Below are 25,956 nucleotides of genomic sequence, written 5' to 3' on the forward strand. Positions count from 1 at the left end.
AATATTAGGACAGGGACACTAGGCATGTTGGTGCGCTTATGCACGCCCCTTTCAGATCTCTTAGGAAAGGGGTGAGGTCAATAGTCTAAAATTAAAGTTTTGGGGGTTTGCGGAAGAAACCACAGTCAGGTAGAGTATTCCAGACATTGACACTCTGTTGCTGAAGTTGTATTTCCTGCAACCAAGTTTGGTGCGGTTTACCTTGAGTTTGTATGGTGCGGTTTACCTTCAGTTTGTATCTATTGTGTGCTCCTGTATTGTTGTGGTTAAAGCTGAAGTATTAATTGATGGATAGGACACTGCAAATGGATAATTTTATGTACTACCCTTAGGTACAAAATAGGATAGGATAAGAACGCCTCTTTTTTTTTAACTTCCATTTACTTGCCAAGCTAATACACACATTTATTGACTTGTGTGTTGATTAGACTTGTCTGCCGCCTGTCTCATCATAAGAGGATGACCTCATTGAACATTGACCTCGTCCCAAAGGTGCTTTTTTTTCAAGAGGCCACTGGACTCTCTGGTTTTCCTTTGAAGGCGTTTCGCTTCTCCTCTAAGCTTCTTCAGCTTTGGTTTGTTTTGCAATGTTGTAGGTGACAAAGAGTTGGCAAATCTGACTGAAGAATTCTAGGAGTTGAGGTCCGCCAGGCTTAAAGTTGCCAAGGTTGGAGACTCCTGCTTCAGAAGATTGTTTAGCTTGGCCTTGTAGTCATCTAACATCAAAAAATGTCATCAAAAAAGCACAACAAAGAATGTACTTTCTTTCTACGCCAACTCAGAAAGCTCAAACTTCCCAAAGAGCTTCTGATTAAATTCTACAGAGGAATGATTGAGACTGTCATCTGCACTTCTGTCTGTCTGGTTTGGCTCTGCAACCCAACAAGACAGACACAGACTTCAACGGATAGTTAGGACTGCAGAAAAAACAACTGCTACCAACCTGCCTTCCATGCAGGACCGGCATACTGCAGGAATCAAAAAGAGGGCTGTGAACAGATCTACAGATCCTTCACATCCAAAACGACGCTACAGGACACTGCACACTTGGACACCTAGACACAAGGACATTTTTTTCCGAATGCTATCACTCTGCTAAATAAATAATTCCCTCAAAACTGTCAAACTATTTACTAAGACTATTACTATTATTCTTCTCATCTTTCCTAGTGCTATCTCTTCCCACTTATGATTCTTGATGACTGTATTTTATTTTTTCTTTTATTTTTCCTTTATGTACACTGAGAGCATATGCACCAAAGATAAATTCCTTGTGTGTCCAATCACACTTGGCCAGTAAAGAATTCTATTCCATTCCATTCCATGATAACTCCAGAGCTGAAGAAGCTTCTTGGATGAGAAGCGAAACGTCTTCAAAGAAAAACCAGAAAGGTACCTCTAGAAAAAAAAAAGCACTTTTGGGATAACTATGACCTGGATGATTGAGAGTCTCCATAGATTCTCCATCATTGAACATTGTATGATGTTTAAATGACCAAGATGTCATTGTGCCAACTTCCAGCTCAGCGTTCTTTGAAAGATCATAAAATTTATAATATCAGATAACCAACAGTACTGAGGGTTTTTTGTTTTGTCACAAGCCAAACATATACTGTGGAACAAATGTGGAATTTCAGTGGAATTCCTCACAGAATCAGCTGATGAACTCAAGAGGTTTTATAATACCACAATGACAACTCGTGTTTTTAAAATGTGGAATAGGTTCGTGGCTTATTGTAAACTATGAGAGCATATTATGCAACTATGCAACCTCCACATTCTCAATTGCTCTACATACACCAAACTAGCAATTAAGGTTCACTAAAGAGCTAGCCTGAATTACAGGAACCCCTTGACTTACGACTATAATTGAGCCCAAAATTTCTGCAGTTCAATGAGACGGTACCTAAGTGAATTTTGCCCCATTTTACGACCTTTCTTGCCGCAGTTGTTAAGTGAATCACAGAAGTTGTTCAGTTACTAACACAGCTGTTAAGTAAATCTGGCTTCCCCATTGACTTTGCTTGTCAGAAGGTTGCAAACGGAGGTCACAGGACATGGTTATATGTGTTGTGGTCCACCGGCAGCCTGCGAAGATGACAGCAGAGTTGGACAGTGGGCAGGAACACGGGACTGTCTGGGAGTCTGGGAAGGACTCGGATGAGGGTCCTGCGTCCAATACAGATGGAGCCAGGGCCATCTAGGAGTTATGTGCTGACTCCAGAGCATCCAGAATCTGACAGCAGCGAGGCAGAGGAACAGGGGGAGCCTGTTCCCAGTGTGCGTGTGCACAGAGCTGCCAGAAGGCAAGAGCAGCTAAGACAAAAGGGGCGACTTGGGAGAAAGGCTTGGAGGTGATTGCCCCTCCCATAAGATACAAAAGAAGTGCAAAGGGACAGGAACCTTTGCAGGAATCAACGTCGATCGTTCTGTTCAGAAGCTCTGTGTGGACTTTGTACTTCGTTTGGCTTTTTACAGTTAATTTGGCACTTTAGTTGTTGTCAACAATTCAAACGAGAGAAAGGTGGGTACTTATCTCGAGAGACTGTTTGGGACTCATTACAGGCTGGGAATGCACATAATTCCCAGCACTGAAATAAAAAAAGAGTTGTTTGGACTAAGCATGTGCTCAGGAAGGAAGCCTTGGTCAGAACAATAAGTCACTTTTTTTCAGTGCTGTTGTAACTATGAACAGTCACTAAATGAACTGTTGGAAATCTAGGGCTACCTGTATAATATGCTAGTCTTTTCTATAACAATAAATCTATCTGATCAGCAAAGCCCAAAATCAACGTTTCATTTTTCCCCACCTCAAGCACAAAGTCCAGAAGTGGTTTCCAAGCAGACAGCACAAAGTGCAGTAGCGGTTTCCACACAGGTACCACACCATTCTTGATAGGATCTTATTTACCTCTATTGTAGGATCATATTCGTCTACAAAATGGTTCTGGATGAGCTGAATTGTCAACGCGCTCTTGCCCACGCCACCAGCCCCAACAACGACAAGCTTGTACTCCGTCATCTTCTGTAGGCCTAGGGAAGATCAATCAAAAATACCCATAATTTAGTTTATTGTCATTGCACTTTATGCAACAAAATTAAATGCCATCTTCAGTGTACATTATAACTATAAAAATAAAACACGAACACACATCCTTCGCATTCTATACGATTGAATTGAAAACCCCTGATATTGCATTCATATTGCACAATACATTTGAATTCAAAAAAGCTACTGCCCTGGGATAGAAGCTGTTTTTCAGCCTATTTGTCCTTGTTTTTATTTTTACCATCTGCCAGATGGTAATAGTTCAAAAAAAAAAGGGTTCCCAGGATGAGATGGATCTTTGAGAATGTTCTGAACTTTCTTAAGGCAGCAGGAGCTATAAAGCTTTTCCAAAGAGAGGAGAGAGCAACCCATGATCCTCTGAGGGGCAATGACATTAACCCTCTGGAGTGCTGTCCTATCTGCCACTGTGCAATTGGCAAACCAGACACAGGTGCAGCAAGTTAAGATACTCTCTCTGGTGCAGCGGTAGAAGGTCCCCAGCAGTTTTTCATTCAGTTGTTGTATCCTGAGAAGTTTCAGGTAGTATAATCTCTGCTGGGCCCTTCTGACCAGTGCTGCAATGTGAGCACCCCATAATAAATACAACATAGGAAGAATGGCAAAAAATATGTCTGGTATCAAACCACCCAGTCTCAAGCTAGTTGTAGCGTAACCCAGTTGTTCAGTGACTCAGTGACTGAAGTGGATCACTTCATCCCAGGGACACTGCAACTGTCATAAACATGAGCCAGTTTCCAAGCGTGTGAATTTTGATCACATGACCACAGGGAAGCTACAATCATCCTAAGTGTGAAAAATGGTCATAAGTCAACTTTTTTCATGCCGTTGTAATTTTGTAACGGTCGCTAAATGAATTGTTGTAAGTTGCCTCTTTTGTGTCATGGAAAACTGCAGGCCGCACTCTTCTGCTTAGGTTTAGTATATAGCCTCTAATTCAAGGGGTCTCCAACCTTGGCAACTTTAAGCCTGGTGGACTTCAACTCCCAGAATTCCCCAGCTAGCTTTGCTGAATTCTGGGAGCTGAAGTCCTCCAGGCTTAAAAGTTGCCAAGGTTGGAGAACCCTGCTCTAATTCAGCTAGACGTCAATAGAGATTAGCTGTTAAAGTCCATAATTCAACGTTATATTTCCTGGAACATCGGAGGCTTCTATGCTTTTAACTTTCAGTCTTCGACTTGTGACCACAACTGAGTCCAAGGTTTCTGTTGCTAAATGAGACATCGGTTAAGTGAGTTAGTTAAGACAATCTGGGCTTCCACACTGCCTTTGCTTGTCATGACCCACTGCAGCTGTTGTAAATATGAGCCAGTTGCCAAGCACCCAAATTTTGATCACATGACTAAGGGGATGCTGCAACAGTCATAAGTGTGAAACTTATGGTTCATAAGTCACTTTTTTCAGTGCTGTTGTAATTTCGAAAGATCAGTAAATGAGTAAGTCAAGGAGTACCTGTATGGGGTATGTCTAACCCATGAGATAAAATGAAATGGATCATGTGGGATTTTTGATGCTCTATGAGTTTGGTTGTTTTCTTTCTTTTTTTTAAATTCGTTGTTTTATTTACAGTTTTCTTTTCACACCATACATATTTTGTGGACAGTGTATTGACTAGGTCAATGTCCTTTTTAAACAATGCTAACTAACAATAATAGAAATAATCTATATATAAAATGAAATATGACTCATGCATCATCACAAAATCTCCAGAACTGTGAAGCCTACAAACTTGAAATTTGGCACGTACGTTTCTCTTGGCTTCTAGGTGCTCACTAAGAAAGGATTTTTCAAAATGACCATCAAGGCATTAGTATTTTGTATATTATTATTAACATGCTCTGATGCTAAGGAGTTCTACTTCCCCTACCCACCTGAAAAGAAATCTGTTCCAAATGCAAAACACAAGCAGAAGAGAGGAGTTTCAGTTTCAGAGCACCAAGCAGCTTTAGTACAGAATAGTTGAGCTAAGCCACACCCAGGCTCCTTGCTATCTCTTGCTCACACAGCAAATACTGTTTCAGTTTCCAAACAGCCCTCAACTCTCTCACACACTGACAGGACATTAGCCAGATGAACACCGAAGGATGCTGGTAGGCAGAAGCAGAATTTTCCCCTTATTTTCCTCTCCAAAAACTAAGCCCGACCATATAGTTTCGTAGCAAAGCACAGGTATTGAGCTAGTTATATATAATCCTGATCTTCCAACATCAACAATCCCATTCTCTCTTTATAATTCTTTCTCATTTTTTCCATTAATTCATTTAAGCATAAATAATATTTCTTTTCACCATGTTTTTTATCCCCTATTAAGTCGCTTGTATTTAATATTTTAAAAATTATTCATTATTCCACCATAATTTCAATATCCTAAATGTCTAGAAAATATTTGCAGCTCAGGTTGAAATGTGGGGTCTTTGGTGCTCTCTGAGTTTGGTATATTTCTTACAGACGTTTCATTACCAAACTAGATAACATCTTCAGTGTTAAAAGGGAGTGGGTTTGCTCCCTTTCTGGCACTGATGACATTACCTAGTTAGGTAATGAAATGTCTGCAAGAAAACAACCACACTTGAGAGCAGCAAAGACTCCATATTTCAACCTGAGCTGCAAATATTTTCTTCTATCACTAATTTGAACCATGAATGTTTTCAACAAAGAGCCTTTAATTCATATATTGATGTCTCCTCAGACAAGGACCTGTGACGTATGTCAGGCTGAATCAGAGGGTGATGTGACCAAACCCAACCTTGAGTAAAGCAGGATTATAACTAAGTTTAGTCATATGATATCCAAGCCTAATCTAATCTCAAGAGATAGCAACATTTCCCTAACATTAACAGGGCTTAGAAACTAAATTCTGGTTGGTGTTTGAACAGGGAACCTTCAAGAAAGAACCAGAAATCCAGGCTAAACTGGGAAATGAAAAAAGACAACAGTACACCCCTACTGTCTCTTTCTAAGAAAAACACATGAAGTAAACCAAAAGTCGTGTTCAGCTCAAGAAGACTTTTAGCTAATGTATCAGAAAAGCTATTTCCTTTCTGGAAGACCTTCAGCAATATTCTCCATGTTGGCTCCACATGGGCAGAACAATTGGAGACAGGCAGTTTCTCAAGCAAGCAGGCCCAATGTCCCGAATTTTATAGAAGATCTCCAGCACCTCAGCTGGCATCATAACGTTAGCAACTGGCACAGCAGTGATGTTTTACTGCCCACACTGCTGCATTTGGAACCGTCTGTAGCTTTTGGATGGTCCTCAGGGCAGCCCCATGTAAAACCCATTGCAAGGGTTCAATCCTGAGGTGGCCTGGGCATGACTGACTGACTCCCTGAAGGACTTCTGAGTTGAGAAAAAGATGTAGCTGGTGCCCAGGATCAGCTGTGCAATGCTCCCCCAGCCACAGCTGCACATGGTTGGAAGGAGGCCTGCAACCACATGAAAGGCCAGCAGTGAAAATGTCCTCAATTAAGGCAGAGGTGGGGAACAATGGCCCTTTTGTGACTTGTGGACTTCAACTCCCAGAATTCCTGAGCCAGTCCACAAGTCATAAAAGGGCCACTGTTCCCCACCCCTGGCTTAGGCATTCTGGGAGTTGAAGTCCACAAGTCATGAAAGGCCCATGGTTCCCCACCCCTGGCTCAGGCATTCTGGGACCTGAAGTCCACATGGCGTAAAGGGGCCATAGTTCCCCAAACCTAAACTAAGGGGTAAAAGGTAAAGCTTTTCCCCTTTCGAGTCATGTCCAACATGTTGGGCGCAGTGCTCATCTCCATTTCTTAGCCAAGAGAACTTGTGTTGTCCAAAGACACTTTCCATATTCATGTAATCAGCATGACTATACACCAAAGTGCATGGAACACACTTATCTTCCCACCAAAGTGGTACCTATTTATCTTCTCGCATTTGCATGCTTTCGAACTGCTAGGTGAGTACGAGCTGAGGCAGGAACGGGAGCTCACCCCATCCCACAGTTCTCGAGTCTGGAACCTGCACTCTCAGCTCTCCAGCTTACAGGCTCAGTGTCTTTAACTGCCATCATGCCCCTCAACTAAGAGGACACAACCACAAAACAACCACAGTCTGGTTAGAATTATGCTAAAATCTACAGCCAGACCAAAGCAGACCACAGACCCAAGGATCAGTATGCTGAAATCTTCACCCATGCAGCCTGAGATGTACAACTGGGCATTGTCCACATACTAATATTACTGAAACCACAAATTGATGGGAGGACCTAACCCAGGGGTTTCATGCAGATGCTGAACAGGAATGATGACTGACCACCAAGGACAGAGGTCAACCACTGCAGAATGTGTCCCATTCGCCACCACTATGGTGATCCCAAAAGATACATGATTGAATCCAGGGGTGGGATTCAACCGGTGTTACTACTGGTTCGGTGGTTACGTTTTGCACGCTGCATGCGTGTGTAATACACCTTAAGCATGCCGCCTGGACAGCTGAGCAGCACTGCGCGCGGGTGCGCAGTGTTTGAAAAGCTACTTTTTTCCTGCTTTTTCAACCTCAGCTGTGCCGCACAAAGCAGCTGAGGTTGAAAAAGCAGGAAATAAAGGACAGGTAAGAGCCCAGGCGGGCGGGTGGGCCAAACAGCAGAAGGCATAGAACAAATTCGGTGTCTGCTACTCTTCAGAGCCACCGGTTCTATAGAGCATCCCACCCAATTGAATCTATATTGAAAACTGCTAAGAGACCAAGGAACACAAGGATACACATACCCAACCAATCACTCCACCAAAAATCACTGGCAAGTGTGACCAAGGCTGTTTTACACGACAGGTCAGGGGGGTCTTCAAACTTGACAGCTTTAAGACTGGTGGCCTTCAACTCCCAGAATTCCTCCTGTTAGCTCAGGAATTCTGGGAGTTGAAGTTCACAAGTCGTAAACTTGTCAACTTTGAAGGCCGTTGCTACAGGCCATCCTTGACTTGCAACCATTCATTTAGTTCAAGGTTACAACGGCACTAAAAAGAAGTGGCATTGTTTTTCACACTTACAATCACCGTGGCATCCCCATGCTCACATGAGCAAAATTCAGACACTTCTATAACATAATAATAAAGATAAGATGTAATGATATGTTATACTAGATTACAATGAAATGAATGATATTATGTACTAGTTGAGATTTGCTCAAAAAGGATGATGTGAATTTATAATTAAAGTCTAATAAGGAGTTATCAATAATATAATATAATATGTATAGTTGATATATATAATATGAATTGTAATTTAAATGTAGAAGGGAAAGACTGTTGATATTGTGCACAAAAGATATGGACCAACAGATACAGTATACAATGGAAAGATGGTTTTAGTTGATGTTTGTTTGTATATTTGTATTTGTTAATGTTTGTTGTTAAAATTAAAAAAATACTTATTTTAAAAAAAAATCAGACACTTGGCAACTGGCATGTACTTATGACAGTTTTGCAGTTCCCCGGGGTTACGTGATTCCCCTTTTTCAACTTTCTGGATAAGCAAAGTCAACGGGTAAGCCCGATTCACTTAATGACCAAGTAATGAACTGAACAACTGCAGTGATTTATTGAACAAGAAAAGCCATAAAATAGGACAACCCTCTCACTTAAGAATTGTCTCGCTTAGCAATGGAAACTTTGGGCTCAATTGTGGTCGTAGGTCGAGGACTATCTGCATTTTGCAAACCCAGTTAAGTTTGGTGCAATCACAAATTTGCTGTTTAATTGTAGCTCGTCCCTGATTTACGATCACAATTTTGCCCAAAATTTACATTACTTTCTTGTTTTCCGTAAAAAAAATTTTTAAATTTTTTGACAATAAACATAAACAAGCATAAACAAAAAACAACAAATAAAACCTTCTTTTAATTGTACAGCGTGTTGGTTGGTACATATTTCTTGTACATAATAGCTATAGTCTTTCCCTCTTAGATTTAAATTTATCTTCAAATTAATCAACTTTCCATGTCATGTTATTATTCCATCATTAGACTTTAACTGCAAATTCACATTGTCCTTTTAGAGCAAATCTGTTTTTACTAATTCTAATTCATATTATAATTCATTCCATAGTAATCAATTATATTATCTCTATCATATTATATTTACTATTGTATTATATTTATATTATAATATATTTCATTTTCCTATTTTTCTGTCTAGCCATTGATAAAATAAATCCCATATTTTATAAAGTTTATGTTGCTAAGTGAAACATTTGTTAAGTGAGCGTGCCCTATTTTACGACTTTTCTCGCCATCGTTGTTCAATCAAGTGCATCACTGTATTTGTTCAGTTAGTAACACGGTTGTTAAATGAATCTGGATTCCTCACTGACTTTGCTTGGCAGAAGGTCGCAAAACAGGATCACATGACGCCCTCCAGGACACCACAACTGTCATAAGTACATGCCAGTTGCCAAGAGTCTGAATTTTGATCATGTGACGATGGGAAGCTGCAATGTGAAAAACGGTCACTTTCTTCAGTGCTGTCGTAACTTTGGACGGTCACTAAATGACGTGTTGTTAAAGTCGAGGATCACCTGTAGTAGTTAGCACACCTGGCAAACCCAGCACATTCAGACAAGCAGCAAGCAAAACAACATCTTCTGCCCAATTTTGAGAACTAAAACATTTTTTGCTTTAAGCACGAAGACAAGAACAAAGAAAACAAGCCATGCTGGAAATGGCGGGATGAACTTCATGCACATTTGCCATTAAACTGATTTTTTTCCCTTCCTGTGTGGAGCTGGCCAATAAGTGGACAGAGAGCCCCTACTACAACGTGCGGTCCATGCCTCTGGTGACAGCAGATGGCAGCAGTGACAACAGCCACAACAAGAAAGAAAGGACACACACACCCACGTCCCGCAATCCTCTCAGTTTGAACCCTTTCCCTCTGCAGTCTCCTGGGTCGGTCTTCTCTCACACTCTGCTTTCTTTCAACATTTATGGTGGGGGGGGACAGGATGAACTTGATATTTTTTTAAATTAGACAAGCTAGCATATCAATGAAATGTTTTTTTCTCCATTATATCAGGGCAACCTGGCCTACCCAATGATGGGACAGAGCATACTGCTTCTGCCTTTCAGCCCCAATCCAGGGGCCTTTGACAAACTATTTTTGTGTTAAATTGATGTTTTAATGACCAAGAAATAAAGGGAGACTAGTACAGATCTATTTCAAGTTAAACGTAAACGTAAATTTAACACTAGCTCATCAATATTTCAATTTTCCTTCGGCTCTCCATCCCATTTTTCCACCATGGTTAAATGAGTTTTTTTTTTATAAGGTGGCTTTAAAGGTCTCGCTTTTAAACCCAGGCCAGATTATCTTGGGTTCCCACCACCGATGCAGGCTGGACCATCAGGAGAAGACAAAACACCAGGTGAAAACTTGTCTGGCATGGAGTTAAGGTCCACTCTACTGTGTTTCTCCTAAAACACGACCCACCTACCCCCAAAAGAAGGCCCAGCACAGGTTTGTGCACAGGGGTTAAAATTAAGCCCTACCCTCCAAAATTTGGCTCTATTTAAGCACGGCAGGCTTTTTCGGGTAGACGGCTACCAGTAGCTGGAGTTACCGTTACAGGTAAGCAACAGTGTTGGGTCACATCGCTTGCTCTTTTCGGCCGCGAAAGCAGCGGCCCAGTGGCCAAGCCAGGTGCATGAGAGGTAAAATTAAGACACCCCTCAAAAAGAAGGCCTAGCTGTTTTTTTTCAGGGGTCCAAAGAAAATAAGACCCGGTCGTATTTTTGAGGAAACACGGTAGGTCCTGGGAGAGATGCTGAATGAGGACGGCCACACATTCAGGGCTTATGAAAAAGCTTTCACGACCGGTAGCTCTTGAGGCAGAAGTCACTGGACCCAACAACAATGGGTCACAAAAGAATCTGGGGGTAGAAGTAGTTGGATCGCTGAAGGGGCATCGTTCTGTGGTTAAAAAGGAGCAACGGTCCATGGGGAACATTGAATAAAATACAGGTAGTCCTTGACTTACACCACAACTGAGGGCAACATTTCCACTGACAGTTGCGAAGCGAGCTCTGCTCCATGTTATGACCTTTTCTTGCCACGCTTAAGCAAATCACAGCTGTCATTAAGCTAGGCACATGGTCGTTAAGCGAATCTGTCATCTCCGTTGAACTTTGCTTATCAGAAGCTTGCAAAAAAGCGAATTACATGATCCCGGGGAAAACCGCCCCAGCCATCGTAAATAGAGGTCCGTTGCCCAGTGTCCGAATTCTGATTGCTGTGGCCAGGGGGGTGCTGCAAGGGTTGTACGTGTGAGAAACAGCCCTACGTCACCATTTCAGGGCTGCTTGTAACCTCAAATGTCACCAAAGGAATGGTTGTTAAGTCGAGGAGTACCAGAATAACAAGAGTTGGGCGGGACCTCGGAGGTCTTCTTGTCCAACCCCCATCACATTTCAGCCGAAAGCTTGTCCTCAACGAAACTGAGTTTGATTGACATCCCTGGTGTAGGGTCTCCTGCTTGGGCAGGGGGGGTTGGACTAGATGACCTACAAGGTCACTTCCTTGCACTCTGTTATCTGTTATTATCAATTTCTTAAAAAGCTCCAGTGATGGAGCACAAGTCTGGAGCACAGGCCAAGGGCTTTTCTTATGCTCAGCTGACATTTTGGGGGTGAAAGCAGCCCCTGCTGGTCGGACCCCCTTCCACGCCTTTATATCCGGGTTTTTTTTTTTTTTTTTAAAGCCTCCACTAGATCCAGGGTGTGTTTTGTGTGTGCGTGTCTATGTGTGTGTTGCAGACGAGCTCTAAGTCCTGGGCAGAGGAGGGGGATGGGAATCTGGGGCTCCTGGAGCAAAGGCGCCCCAGTTCGGCACGACTTTGCATGAAAGTTCCCACAGGAAGCCGGCTGGCCTTTCCACGGGGCGCCCCACCAAGGGCGGCAAAAGCAGCCAAGCCGAGCCGAAGGCGCCTGGGGTCGGTGCGCTCCCTTTACCCCGGTCCGAAGCGAAAGGAACCATCGGTTCCTTAGAGAGAGAGAGAGAGAGAGAGAGAGACCCCACCCTCTCCGCGACCCCCCCCCGCCCCCCGATTCCCGGGCATCGCGCGCCCACTCGCCTCTCTGCAGCTCTCCAGCGCGTCTGCTCTGCTCCGCTCCTTCGGGATTGAAATGGACGGAGCCGGGATCGCTGCTGTTCTCTCGCCGCTGCCGATCGCCGAGCGGCCGAGGGCGCGGTTCTCTCTCTCGCTCGCTCGCTCTTGGGCTTTTTTTTTTTTTTTGCAAGCGCTATCGAGGCCTTCGGCTTTCCATTGGACGACCTTGATGGGGACTTTGGAAGGGGGGACAGCCGTGGGCGGGGCCGCCCCACGGAGGGAAGAAGAGGAGGAGGAGGAGGAGGTGTCCACCGCGGCGGGAAGGTTTTGCAAAAGGAGAAGGAAGAAAAGGGCGCAGCGCCCAGCCGGGAGAAGGGTTCGCAAAAAAAACCCAACAACATTAATATATATATATATATTAAAGACGCAGCGCCCAGCCTGGGAGGTTTTGCAAAAGGATTAACAAAAATAAAGGTGCAGCGCCCAGCCCGGAAAGGTTTTGCAAAAAAGAAAGTATAAAGGCGCAACACCCACAGCCCGGGAGATTTTGCAAAAGGATTACAAAAATTAAAAACAAAAATGTCGCAGGTCCAGCCAGGAAGGGTTTGCAAAAACAAAAAAAGACGCAGCGCCCAGCCGGCTAGGTTCTGCAAAAGGATTTAATTTTAAAAAGGGCGCAGCGGCTTATCCGACAATAGGTTGCAAAAAGAAAGGCGCAGTGGCAGCGCCCAGTCGGGTTGGGCACGGCCGGAGAAGGAAAGGGAGCCTCTCATGGTGCCTTCCTTCCTTCGCGAGCTTCTGCCCGAGTTGGAGGTTCAAACGCTTGATGCGCCCCAGAGTTTGCGCCCCGGGCAGCGCGCCTTTGGAAACGCGCAGGAGCCCTGGCCGGGCAGCCCTCGCCAAACGCTAGCAAGAAGGCCATGAAGGGAAGGGAAGGGAAGGAAAATCGCTGCAAAGAGACACGGGGATTCCGTGCGTCAGGAAGCCACGCGCAATTCGGGATCTTTGCAGGGAGGGGTTGTCTCCCTTTGCATGTCGGAAACGATCCGGAGGGTGGGTGAAATCCGGGTGGCAGATAAGGCGGATCCTAATCTCACTTGCCTTGATAAACTGGAGAGATGCTTGGCATCTGGGAGGAGGGAATGCCCAAGGTAGTTGCTTAAGATCAGAAAGCAACAAGGCCGTGGGAAAGAAAGGAATCAGACTCAGTAGAGAGTTGGAAGGTACCTAAAGGGTCTTCTAGTCCAGCCCCCTGCTCAATCAGGAAACCCTATACCATTTCAGACAAGTGACTGTCCAGTCTTTTCTTTAAAACCACCAGTAATGAAGTACCCATAACATCTGAAGGCAAGTTCTTCCACTAGTTAATTGTTCTCTGGTTAATTGTTCTCATTATTAGGAACTTTCTCCTTAATTCCAGGTTGCTTCTCTCCTTGATTACTTCAATCAATCAATCAGTATAAAGCTGGAAGGGAATTCCTCCCAGAATTCCTGAGCTAATATGACTAGAGGAGGAATTCTGGGAATTGAAGTCCACAAATCTTAAAGCTGTCAAGTTTGAAGATCCCTGCTGGATAAAAAGGTGCTGACAATGGTTTTGGTTGGTTTGTGGAAGTAGGTTTCATAAGTAGTCCGGTGTGCCTGATGATTGTATGTACGTGTAGGTGGTTTCACTTGGCTGAATTAGCATCTAATCCAGTTGTTGTCCCATGCTTTTCTTTATCTTAAACCAGTTTTGCTCACCAGCTGGTGTGGCTTCCTGATATCAGAGGTGGTATTCAGCAGGTTCTGACCAGTTCTGGAGAACCGGTAGCGGAAATTTTGAGTAGTTCGGAGAACCAGCCAATACCATCTCTAACTGGAGATTTTACAGTATCTTTCCCCTGTCACACCCACCAAACCATGCCCAGAGAACCGGTAGTAAAAATTTTTTGAATCCCACCACTGCCTGATGTGTTTTGATTTCTAAAGGGGAAAGGGGTTGTGTGGTTAGAGTCAAAAACAGAGAGGAGACATAAAGCTTGATCAATATTTTACTTTTATACTGACTGTATTGGTTTCTCTTGCAAGAGGATCTGGGTCCCAGCCTTCAGTGGCTAGATGGAAGGAAGGCTGAGTCAACCTTGCACCTGGGGAGATTCGAACTGCCAAATTGTAGGCAGCTGGCAAGCAGCAGAAGTAGCCTGCAGAACTGCACTCTAACCACTGTGCCACTGCGGTTCATATGCCTTGATTGGAAGATACGGGTAGGGGAGGGGAAAAAAAAAAAACCTTACATGACTTTGGATACATGACAAGATTTTGTGAATTTTTCTAGAATACAATCGAGCCTCCCTATTTTGGTTATGTTCTGACCCACGTCCTTTTCCATCAAATCAAACACAATCCAAAATGAACAGAAACCTTGTAATGCTTTTATAAAATAATTAGCTGTGATAAGCACAAGCCTTGCCAAACTGTGCGAGACTTACCAAAAGATAACAGACAAGAAATAATTTGCAAAATAAGAATCTTCAAATACAAACTCTGGAATGGAACTCTGGAATACTGGAATGTCCACGAGGCTGGAGTTTCAAAACGTCTTTGCCTTCTGCAAAGTACGTTCCTTTCACAGCTGGCTTTTATCTTCTTGAAGGAGGGGCCATTACCTTATAGCCTTACTCCCGAATCACCTGTGCTATTGTAGCTGCTCTTTCCTACAAGCAATCCTATGCGCACGCGCACTTGGCTCAGGCTCCTCTGGAACCTCCTCATCACTACTGCCAGCCCCCACAATCTCTGAAGGCAGCAGTCCATTCCCTAATAGTCCTGGCTCCTCATCTGAGTCCTCGCTCTCCTCAGCCATCTGCACCTGCTGCTGGCTAACCACAACAGGTTACATCTTACCTGATTCTTGGTGCTTAGGAAAGCAGGGGGAAAAACACAGATCAGCAAGAGTACCATAGTAACAGAGCATCACTGGCTACGTAAGTGTTTCAGAACTTCTGTGCATAAATACAAGATGAGATGATACTGAACTGAGAGCCAGTTTGGGATAGGAAGCAAGAAACTAGTCAGAAGTTAGAGGTAAATGACATGGGTTTTGTAATTTGTTAACTAACATAGTTACTGTGTATTTTAATTTGATTTATTTTCTCTCTTTTAAAATGATGTTCAGGTTTATTACTTTTACTAAACTGCTAAGCTGGAGACTAGTTCCAGATAAGAAAAAGTTTGTTAGTAAAAATTGGGGTCTGTTTTATCTCTTTTGGGAACGCCAAGCAACCTTCTTCCTTACAATTTAAACCCTTCTGATGTCAGACCTCGTTTTAACGAACATGTGTAATATTTTGGGATGCAAATATGTAACATGTTTGACTACATGTAACTGATTTCCTATGCAAAGGGGAGGTTACTTCTATCCTGTCCAATCAACTTTCCTCTTGCATTTTCTTTGTGGTGTAAAGTATAAAAAAGGAAATGTAAGATGATCTAAAAGAGCAAGGTGGTCAAAAGAATTTAGGCCAGTCTATCTCATTCTTTCAGTCCTGGGAAGAAGAAGGAGGCCACAGCAAACCACTTCACAAAATAGTGCCAAGAATATTGCAAGGACTCCTCCAGGCAGACCCACGAGTCAAGACTAAGACTTGAAGCAAAATAAAGAACAAATCGTACATCTTCAACCAGGAAAAAAAGAGCAAAGGAAAAGAGCAAAACCATATCTTTTCTGGCAGAGCATCTCAGTTCAGCTCACTTTTTCAATTAAAAGAAATATTGTAGATTCTGTGCATTTTATTTATTGATTTGCAGAAAATCTCTTAAGCACGATCATGAAGTACGTGCACACATGCAAACACACATATACACACACAGAACTAAATATAACCACTTTCTGTTTTCATTTTTTACCTTTTAATAAACTTTATTGATCTTTTACATCTTTAAAAATTGGGCAAAAAATATACATATTATGACATTTACAGTGTGACATCTATCTCATATACTTCTATTTTGTGCTTATTTACAAATATATACAATTTGTGAGAATATAAGCTTTTAATCTATAAATTGCTTATTAATTCTTCCATCGTCCATCTGTCTTAATTCAATCCAATCATACAAAATTCTATTCTATTATATTCAGACTCCTCTTTCTCTCATAGCATCAGGGTTAATTTATCCATCTCAGCACACCATTATTTTTTGAATAATCAATTCGTCTGATGGTATACAATTATGTTTCCAACATTGAGCACAGGCAATTCTAGCAGCCATTAGAATGTGTAATATATTTTAGATTTTTCCCACATTTCTTTTTAAATATCTGGTTCCAAATCTATTTGTTCCTTGAGGATCTCTTGCAACCATTTTTTAGTTTTAAGCTAGTACTTCTTGGCTTCTAAACAAGACCACCACATGTGAAAAAGTACCCTCTTTCTTCTTGCACTTTCAACATGCCTGGTTCATGTTAGGATAAATCTTTGCCAAACTTGTAGGGGACAGGTATTTATTTATTTATTTGCAGAAAATCTCTTAGGCACGATCATGAAGTATGTGCACACATGCAAACACATATATACAGTGGTGGGATTCAAATTCTTTAACAACCGGTTATGTGGGCATGGCTTAGTTGGTGGGTGTGGCTTGGTGGTCATGTGACTGGCCAAATCAACATCACTCACATCGAGGCACGTATCTCGTCGCCTGACCTCGTGACTGTGGGGATGCTAAGTGTGAAAAATGGTCATAAGTCACTTTTTTCAGTGCCATTGTAAGTTTGAATGGTCACTCCACACAAGTAAAGTACTAGCAAAGGAGGGAAAAAAACTCCAGAGAAGTTCCTGAGACAGGAAGTCTAGTCCTGCAAAGAACGTAATAAGGATTAATGGAGAGGCAGTTTCTGTAAGCAACACCAGAATGTTTCCTTCCTTACAGGATTAGGCCAGTAATTTCTTCTAACAACCGGTTCTCCGAGCTTAGAATGTTAACCAGTTCTAGCGAATAGATGTGAACTGGTAGAATCCCAACCCTGCATATATACACACACACAGAACTAAGTATAACCACTTTCTGATATTTTTTTTCATCGACCTACTGATTTGTAGAAACCTGAAGGCCCTATCTCCCCCCAGAGTTGCATTGTGCAAGTTTTTCCCCCAGTTTAGTCCAACTCTGCATAAGTCACACGGGTGTGTTCTGACCTAGGCTTTCTTAGAAAGCATAAAACACAATCTTAGTCCCGGCAAAACCTCTTTTTTTCCCCACAGCTGTGAATTACGTTCATTCACAACCTGTAAGTCTTCCCAAACAGTCTTTCAGGGGAATGTTGATAAAACACTCACCTTATCACACTTGGAATGCTGCCAGAGAACTCATTGCCAAACGCAGGGCAAGGCCAAACTTGACCCAGAGTCAAACAGAACTTTTCACCGCTTGAATCGACCAGATGAACTAATTGCTTCCTGCAAAAGTTCATGTCCCGTTCACTCCTCTTTTATGTCCTATTGGAGGGGCCGACTATCTCTGAGGTGTGGCTTTACTCCTGAGTCGACCTTGCTTTCTCAATTGTTCTTGTCCTCTGGTAGCTCTGCGCATGCGCAGGCTGGGAACCGGTTCCAGAAACTCCCCCCGTGTCACTGCTGTCTGAGCCTGAAAGCAGCTGATGATTGCCAGCCTGCCCTGGCCCCATCCCTGCCTCCGATGCAGAGCCCTCGTCTGAGCCCTCCTCAACCTCCAAAACTAGCCCAGGTTCCTCCCCAACCTTCTGTCCGACATTGCTGCCAGCTCTGTCAACCACCGGCAGGCCACAACAGGGTGTAACACAGTTAGTCGAAAAATCTAAAGTTATGCCAGGCTGGGAAAAGAATAGCTGTCTTTTGAGTCATGATCTGGGCTTAATTTGCACAAATGCTTCTATTATTCTGCCTGATATGTTATAAAGCCATCTTTCACTAACAGATAAATATATATATTTATAGCAGCGCTATTGTTGCAAGGGGAATCTTAAGGCTGGGCTAGATATCACTTTCCTGCCATCTATAGAAATCTATAAATCTATATTATTTATCCATTCACACTCCTCTCCAGCCTGCTACTGGATTTCTTTAGATGGGTGCGTAATATGTTTAGATCTGCACAAATGCACACCTACCTACATATAATCGCATTTTTCAATGAAGTAGGATAACTAACAGCAAGATTGTTTATTTGGAAACTATCATTTAAATCAGGGATGTCCAACGCTGGCCACTTTTTAAAAATGGTGGACGTCAGCTCCCAGAATTCCTCAATCAGCCAATGCTGGCTAGAGAATTCTGGGAGTTGAAGTCTACACCTCTTAAAACTTTCCAAGTTGGAAAATCACTGTCTTCAAGGGATGACTCTTTTTTATATCTTTTTTAGTTGTTTTTACATACAATGTTGAACTGCGTACTGTCTGGGTTGATTCGTTCACATAGTAATACTTATTAAGTTTCTAATTTCTACCTCTTTTATCCAGCCTATGATAAAAATAAGACCCAAGTTCAAAAATATTCTGTGTCTTCTTTTTCTTTTATCTTCAATGTTAATCTGTCCATTTCTGCACAGTCCAATATTTTTTTAAAATTATATCTTCTTCCGTAGGTATTTCCCCCCTTTTCCAATGTTGTGCAAATACAATTCTTGCTGCTGTTTAAAATATGCAATTGCAAATATACGTTCCCTTTATCATATTTTTCTGGTATTATGCCTAACAAAGATAATTCTGGCTTACAATCTAAATACTGTCTTAACAAAATATGTACTTTCGTCCATTTTTTTCTGCTTTGGGGCATGTCCACCACAAGGGATAATATGTGTCCTGTTTTTTTATTGCATTTCCAACATTCGGTAGACATATTTTTAAATAAGTTTGCTAGCTTCTCCAGTGGTAGGTGCCACCTATAAAACATGGACGTTGAAGGACCCGCAGCTCTTAATTTCATAAGACTCATTCAAGGACTTACCAAGTGAGAAGAGCATGTAAGCATTCAAATGTGGAGTTTGTGGGCACCATTCCCATCCAACACAGGCTTTAAAGATAATTTGCAACCTGTTCCTTCCCCTTCCCCCAGGGGTGGGATTCAGCCGTTTCAGGATGGTTCGGGCGAACCGGATGTTAAATTTATATCTGATTCGCTGAACCAGTAGTTGAATTGACCAGCTGGCCTCACCCACCCTGCCTCTCTCCTCCCAGGAGTCTCCACGCAGCCTGTTTTGGATGCAGGTAAGTGCAGGGTTCATGTGGAGGCTCTGAGAGGGTGAAAAACAGCCCACCCAGAAGTTCCAGCAGTCCAGAGATGGGCCTGTTTCCGGCTTCTGGAGTCCAGGAGAGGCTGTTTTCACCCTCCCAGAGGCCCGAGGGAAGCCTCCGGACTATGGGGAAAGCAAAAAACGGCTTTCCTGGAAGTCCGGAAATAGGCCTGTTTCCAGCTTCCAGTGGGCCTCTGGAGCCGGGGGAGGCCATTTTCACCCACCCGGAGGCCCGAGGGAAGCCTCTGGACTATGGAGAAGGTGAAAAATGGCCCTCCCGGAAGTTCCAGTAGGCCACTCACGCATGGCCCCACCCATCCAGCAATCATGCAGAGAAGCGATTGTTGGGATTTTTGAATCCCACCCCACCTTTATCCCCCCAAATTGATAGCAAGTGCCGGTCCGTATCCCTCCATCTTTTTTAATAAACACCAAATGGAATATTTTCCTTTCTGCAAAGTGATTCATTTCCCCTTCCCTTCCTTTGAAATGTACTTTCGCCTACAATCGGCAATAAATCTCTCTGCGCTTCGTGTCACTCATGTCCATGGTTAAGCCTGCCATGAGTAAACGGCTTGCTTACGTCTTTCTGCCCTCCAATCTGGAGTTCCTGTCTTCATCCGACAGCATTTTAGCAGCCTTATTTCCTTTACACCTCCCGCTCTCTTGATTTCAAGGGGCTGGTTTTCACAAAACACCCTTATCAAGGCAGGTTTTTTAAAAAAAACCATAGCATCTGTGTTTGCGTAACTTCTGGATGTCTATGGAGCTTATCGGTCATCCAGGTCACGCTTTTGAAGAAGCTTCTTGGATGAGAATCTAAACCAGTGGTGGGATTCAGCCAGTTCGCACTGGTTTGGGAGAACTGGTTGTTAACTTTCTGAGAAGTTTGGTGAACTGGTTGTTGGAAGAAATCTTTAGGGCAGAGAACCGGTTGTTAAATTATTTGAATCCCACCACTGATCTAAATGTCTCCAAGAGAATTTTTTAAAAAATGTAGAAGGTCCAGTTGCCTTTTGAAAAAAGCTGCTTTGGGACATAACTTCTGAAACTTGGCTAGTTATAATCCAGGTTAGGCTTCTTCTTCGGTTTTGAAGATACTTCTTAGATGAGAAGCAAAACGTGTTCAAGAGAAAAAAAACAAAGCTGGATTGTCGTTTGAAAAAGCACCTTTGGAACAACCATGACCTGGATGACTGACAATCTCAACAGACATTCAGAAGTTATGCAAACATAGCCACTATTTTTTAAAACTCTGATTGCTGTTTGAAAAAGCGCCTTTGGGATATAACTTCTGAAGTTTGGCTAGTTCTAATCGGGGTTAGTTTTCCTTCAGTTAATTTCTTGACTTTAAAAGGATTTGTTATATTTTGGATTTTTTTTTTCCGGACCTTTTGAGCTGCGAAGGGAGAATGCAGAGATCTCGCTTCCAGTGTCGTGGACATAGATCAGGAGAGGAAGCGTAACTCATCTGGGCTTCCTTCTTCTCTACGCTTAACTTCCCATCTTTGAGGCATCCAGTGCTTCTCACCATAAGAGCTGAGTCATCAGGGTGACAATTGGACGCTTTCTCTGTGGATTGCAAAAAAAAAAGGAAAGGAAAGGAAATACATTATTCTTTATTTATTTTTCTACTGAGAGGAATACGGATGCCAACTTGACCCACATAATAGCAATATTCCTGGGCTCTTCCCCTGCAAATCCATTGAATCTTCTTTTCCAACCTACGCAGCTTTAATGTAGAGCACAGTGATTCGAAAAGGTAAAAAAACAATGTTCGGCCCTCGGTGTTATTAAGGAATGGCTGTATCTAGTGGTGGGATTCAATTTTTTTTTACTACCGGTTCTGTGGGCATGGCTTGGTGGGCATGGCAGGGGAAGGATACTGCAAAATCCCCAATCCCTCCTCACTCCTGGGAGAAGTTTACTGCAAATTCCCATTCCCTCCCCACCCCCACTAACCTGCTTTCCAGCTCCGTTCTCCTGTGCAGGGCAACAAAAGAAGACCCAGCCAATCAACTGGGACTCAGGAGACAGAGAATAGATGGGGGCGGGGCCAGTCAGCGATGGTTTTTGCCGGTTCTCCAAACTACTTAAAATTTCTGCTCCCGGTTCTCCAAAACTGGTCAGAATCTCCAGAACTGGTCAGAACCATTCAGATTTTCTTCTCAAAAAGAAGAAAGAGAGTTCAGAACAAACAAACACTGTTAAGATCAGAATAGCTGAATATCCAGGTGGGATTTTTTTATAGACAAATATGGCTGCATTTAGCAAGCGTGCCTTTCAGAAAATTATAGAGTTTTCTGTGTGGGTTTTTTTTTTTAGTTTTAATTTTTTTTATCTATTCAGATATGCTATGTAAACACCCAGCTTCCTGGAAAAGGCTCAAATTTGGGGAAAGCTGGAAGAAAAGAGAAGAGGACGATTACCAGCAAGATACATAGATTCAGTTATAGTGGTAATAATGGTATGCTTAGGAAACCTAAATGACCACGTTAGTGTAGATGGTCAGGGAGAAAAATCTATGTACAGATAGTCCTTGACTTAACAACCATAGTAAAGGTAAAAGTTCCCCTCACACATACATGCTAGTCGTTTCCAGCTCTAGGGGATGGTGCTCATCTCCATTACAAAGCCAAAGAACCAGCACTGTCCGAAGACGTCTCCGTGGTCATGTGGCCGGCATGACTAAACGCCAAAGGCGCATGGAACGCTGTTACCTTCCCACCAAAGGGGTCCCTATTTTTCTACTTTCACTTTTACGTGCTTTCGAACTTCTAGGTTGGCAGAAGCTGGGACCAATAACGGGAGCTCACACCATTACGCAGCACTAGGGATTCGAACCGCCGAACTGCCGACCTTTCTGATCGACAAGCTTAGCCACTGAGCCACTGAGCCTAACAACCATAATGGAGCCTTATGATTCATTGCAAGTCACGACTGTCAAAAAACAGGTCTCCCGCGTGACTGACCCAATTTTGCAGCAGTCGTTAAGTGAATGCTGCTGTTGTTAAATGAACCCCACCGTTAATTTGTTTTGGCCAATTTTGCTGAAAACCAGACGTCTGCAGATTTTTCAGTAAAACACAGTCACGTGATCTTGTGATACTGCGAAACAACCGATATGAGGTCATACGATCATCAGGAGCAGCCATCAGAATTTAGGAAGCAGCTCATAAGCATCTCCAGGTGCTCCGCCATAACTTGGCAACTAAACTTTGCACTAAATGATCGGTTGTGAGTTAAGGACAACCTGTAGACGCTAAGAACCCAAAACAATTTGATGGCATATACGCCGATCAATCAATTTCTATTTATCCTTTCACATTACAAGAGGAAAAAAAATACGTTTCAAAACATTTGGCGCACAAACGAAGTCAGTTTTTCTGTTTGCCACCAACTCACATTTTCGTTCTGAAATTGTGGTCTCTTTCTACATAGCTTTGTATTAGAGGCTTAACCTGGTTAAAGAAAGTTAGTTCGTCCAAGTTTCTTTTGCCCATTTTTCAGGCTGTTAGTTTTAATCTGGGTGGGTGTTTTTTTTCATGGTTTACTACATTGTTCAGACTTACCCTATTGGAATAGTTTATGGTTTAAGAATTGCAGGAGCAGAGAAAGTAAGATTATTTTGTGACCAAGCGAAATAGGAACATTGCAAGGATATGATTAAAAGAAAAATTAAGATGGCAGGTTGGACAGTGAATGTGAAGCTCTGGTTATTCACGTGGAGTTCTTGATGCTCTTTGAGCTTTAGAATTACAGAATGGGTCTCCATTCTCTTCTTAAAATTATAACCGTCATAAATATGAGTCAGTTGCCAAGCATCCAAATTTTGATCGTGTGACCACGGAGACATTGCAACAGTCATAAGTTTGAAAAAAGATGATACGTCACCTTTTTCAGGGATGTAACTTTGAGCGTTCACTAAATGAAGAGTTATAAGTCAAGGACTACCTGTATATACCGCTATGGTTACATTCTGAACCAGGTGAAATGTCTTTATTGATTTATTTATCAATAGAATTTGCATGCTGCCTGACTCTCTTTGTAATCTAAATATCCTTTCCTCCAAGTTCTTTCAAAATAGCCCAATTATGCTTTGGTTTTATTTTCCCAAGGCAGGGCTCAGCTAACTGCCAACTTCTGCCAGCTCTATTCAAGAATGTTGAATATGATGGAGGAATCTTGAACAGTCAGCTTTCTAACCACTAAACCACAAGGAACCTTGTTTGAGGAAAAAAGAAGTCGGCTAGGCCTGAAACCACAGTGTTGATTGATGATGTGGCAGCTTCTTCTGGTCTTAACCCAACAAATTGTCTAGTTGCTCATCCTGGTACTACCATATTTTTTTGCAGTATAACACGCACCTAGCTTTGGGGGAGGAAAACAAGGAAAAAAAACTCTGCCTATGCCTCCCAGCCTATCGCGGCCTCCATGCGGCCCATATTTGGCCTCTATGTGTCCCATTTTTGGCCTCCGCACACCCCATTTTCAGCCTCCATGCGTCCTGTTTTCGGCCTGTTCCACACAAATGAAGCTGTGAGTCAAGCCCACAGCTTCCACATCCCAGATCCAAATGGGCCATGGGCCAGTAACTATGTCACGGCCAGAAGTGGTATTCAGCAGGTTCTGACCAGTTCTGGAGAACCAGTAGGGGAATTTTTGAGTAGTTCGGAGAACCAGCAAATCCCACCTCTGACTGGCCCACCCCCATCTATTCTCCGCCTCCTGAGTTCCAGCTGATTGGCTGGGTCTTCTTCGGTTGCCCTGCACAGGAGAACAGAGCTGGAAAGCAGGCTAGTGGGGTGTGGAGGGAATGGGATTTTGCAGTAACCTTCCCCTGCCATGCCCACCAAGCCACAGGACTGATAGTAAAAAAATTTGAATCCTACCACTGGGCACGGCCCAGAGGTTGGGGACCTCTGCCTTATACCATTCCAGACAAATGGCTATCCAGTCTCTTTTTGAAAACAGAGATGATTACCACCCACTAGAATCAGATATGATTGGACGAGGGAAACCTTTTACCTTTTTATTCCACTTTAGCAAAACCAGGTCTTCAGAGCCTTGCAAAAGAGGGTCAAACCGAGGCCTATCTTATCTACGGAGGGATGATGTTCCACATGGAAGGAGCCTCCATGGAGAAGGCCCTTCTTGGTCCCATTAGATCAGGTGGTCTTCAAACTTGACAGCTTGTGGACTTCAACTCCCAGAATTCCTCCTCCAGTCATGTTAGCTCAGGAATTCTGGGAGTTGAAGTCCACAAGTCTTAAACTGGCCAAGTTTGAAGACCCTTGCATTAGGTGGACTTCGTTAAAAGAGGAGAGCCGTAACATTCCTTGCCTCCCTGCTCTGGTGAGTCAAGTAGACATCATAACTGGGAAAAGACACTCCATCAAATAACTTGTTCCCAAGCCATGTAGAAGTTTCAAGGTGACCCCTTGGATTAGACCTGGAAGCAAATTGGCAGCTAATGGAGATGATGCCTGCGGATATCTAGGTCAACCGCAAAATTATGTGGACCGTGGCATTTTGAACCAACTTCCAGATAACTTTTCAAGGGCAGTCCCTTGTAGAATGCTTTGCAACAGTCAAGACCAGAGGTGACTAGGGCATGGGTGACTGTGAACAAGGATTGTTGGTGTCACATTTTCTCATCAGGATATTTCTGAACCCTACCGAGATGAACAGCAGATGGAAACTCCAAAATGTGAAAAGACAGCTACGACGTTGCTCATTTTCCAGACTTCAGAACTAACCTTGTTAAAAATTTGGCAAGCTCTGTCTGACGTAGGATTGCCAACTGATTAAACACAAAATCCTTGCTCTTGTGCTTTCTCAGCAATACAAAAATCAAACGAAGTTTTTCCACTGCACGGCTATATAAACCGTGTCAGATGTTCTTGTCCCTAGAATCAACCACTTTGGAAGACACGTGGAAAACAGGCTCTCATAGAAGTTGGCAGCCATCCCTTAAATATATATTTTTTAAACCATATAAAGATGTCAATTGGTAAAACTCACTTGGTAGCCGGTGGAAGAAGAGGAGAGGCAAGCTGCTATTCAAATGACTCCATTCCTATTGAACGTAATTTCAATTCCATCATTAATAACACATGTCACAACAAGAGAATTTATCCATCTGTCCTGGAGATAATTAAGCTCTCAAGATATTTAACACAGGACACATAGAACATCGGAAAGGAACGATCAGCCTACATATCTGGTCGAACTTTGCAACAGAAGATCTGTGGGCTTAACGCTCTCTGTTGCTGCACTTTCTTTATCCATATTAGCATTATCAAAATGTTCTGCCAACTGACAGTTTCATGTTTTGCTGTTGGTGCTGAAAACAGAGATGGCAAGAGCATAACCAGAGGAAGAATGAATGGAACAAGTCAATCGAGAGATGTTATTTATATCTTACCTTTATGATTTTTAAAAATAAATTAGAATATAGAATATTGGCCAAGTGTGATTGGACACACAAGGAATTTGTCTTGGTGCAAATGCTCTCAGTGTACATAAAAGAACAGATACATTCGTCAAGAATCATCAGGTACAACACTTAG

General features: G+C 42.8%; 1 protein-coding gene and 1 long non-coding RNA gene across 4 annotated transcripts in view; one reads left to right on the forward strand and one right to left on the reverse strand.

The window, feature by feature from the left end:
- KRAS (KRas proto-oncogene, GTPase) overlaps window positions 1-12,464 on the reverse strand; it is a 38,558-nt gene extending 26,094 nt beyond the window's left edge. The window contains exons 1-2 of one of the 3 annotated variants that reach the window (XM_026708231.2): window positions 12,158-12,464; window positions 2,912-3,033 (exon numbers count right to left, since the gene is read on the reverse strand). In XM_026708231.2, coding sequence (XP_026564016.1) covers window positions 2,912-3,022 — 111 coding nt within the window. In that variant the 5' untranslated portion in view covers window positions 3,023-3,033; window positions 12,158-12,464. The remainder of the gene's footprint in view (window positions 1-2,911; window positions 3,034-12,157) is intronic. The other 2 variants (XM_087935266.1, XM_087935267.1) reach the window with 2 other exon arrangements.
- LOC148125677 (uncharacterized) lies at window positions 12,434-16,021 on the forward strand. The gene is made up of 3 exons (XR_015743935.1): window positions 12,434-12,509; window positions 13,554-14,379; window positions 15,659-16,021. It is a non-coding gene; the product is annotated as an uncharacterized LOC148125677 (long non-coding RNA).
- Window positions 16,022-25,956: the final 9,935 nt, after the last annotated feature.

The sequence above is a fragment of the Pseudonaja textilis genome, chromosome 5 (assembly GCF_049901715.1).
Source record: "Pseudonaja textilis isolate UNSWEBS1 chromosome 5, rPseTex1.2, whole genome shotgun sequence".
Lineage (NCBI taxonomy): Eukaryota > Metazoa > Chordata > Lepidosauria > Squamata > Elapidae > Pseudonaja > Pseudonaja textilis.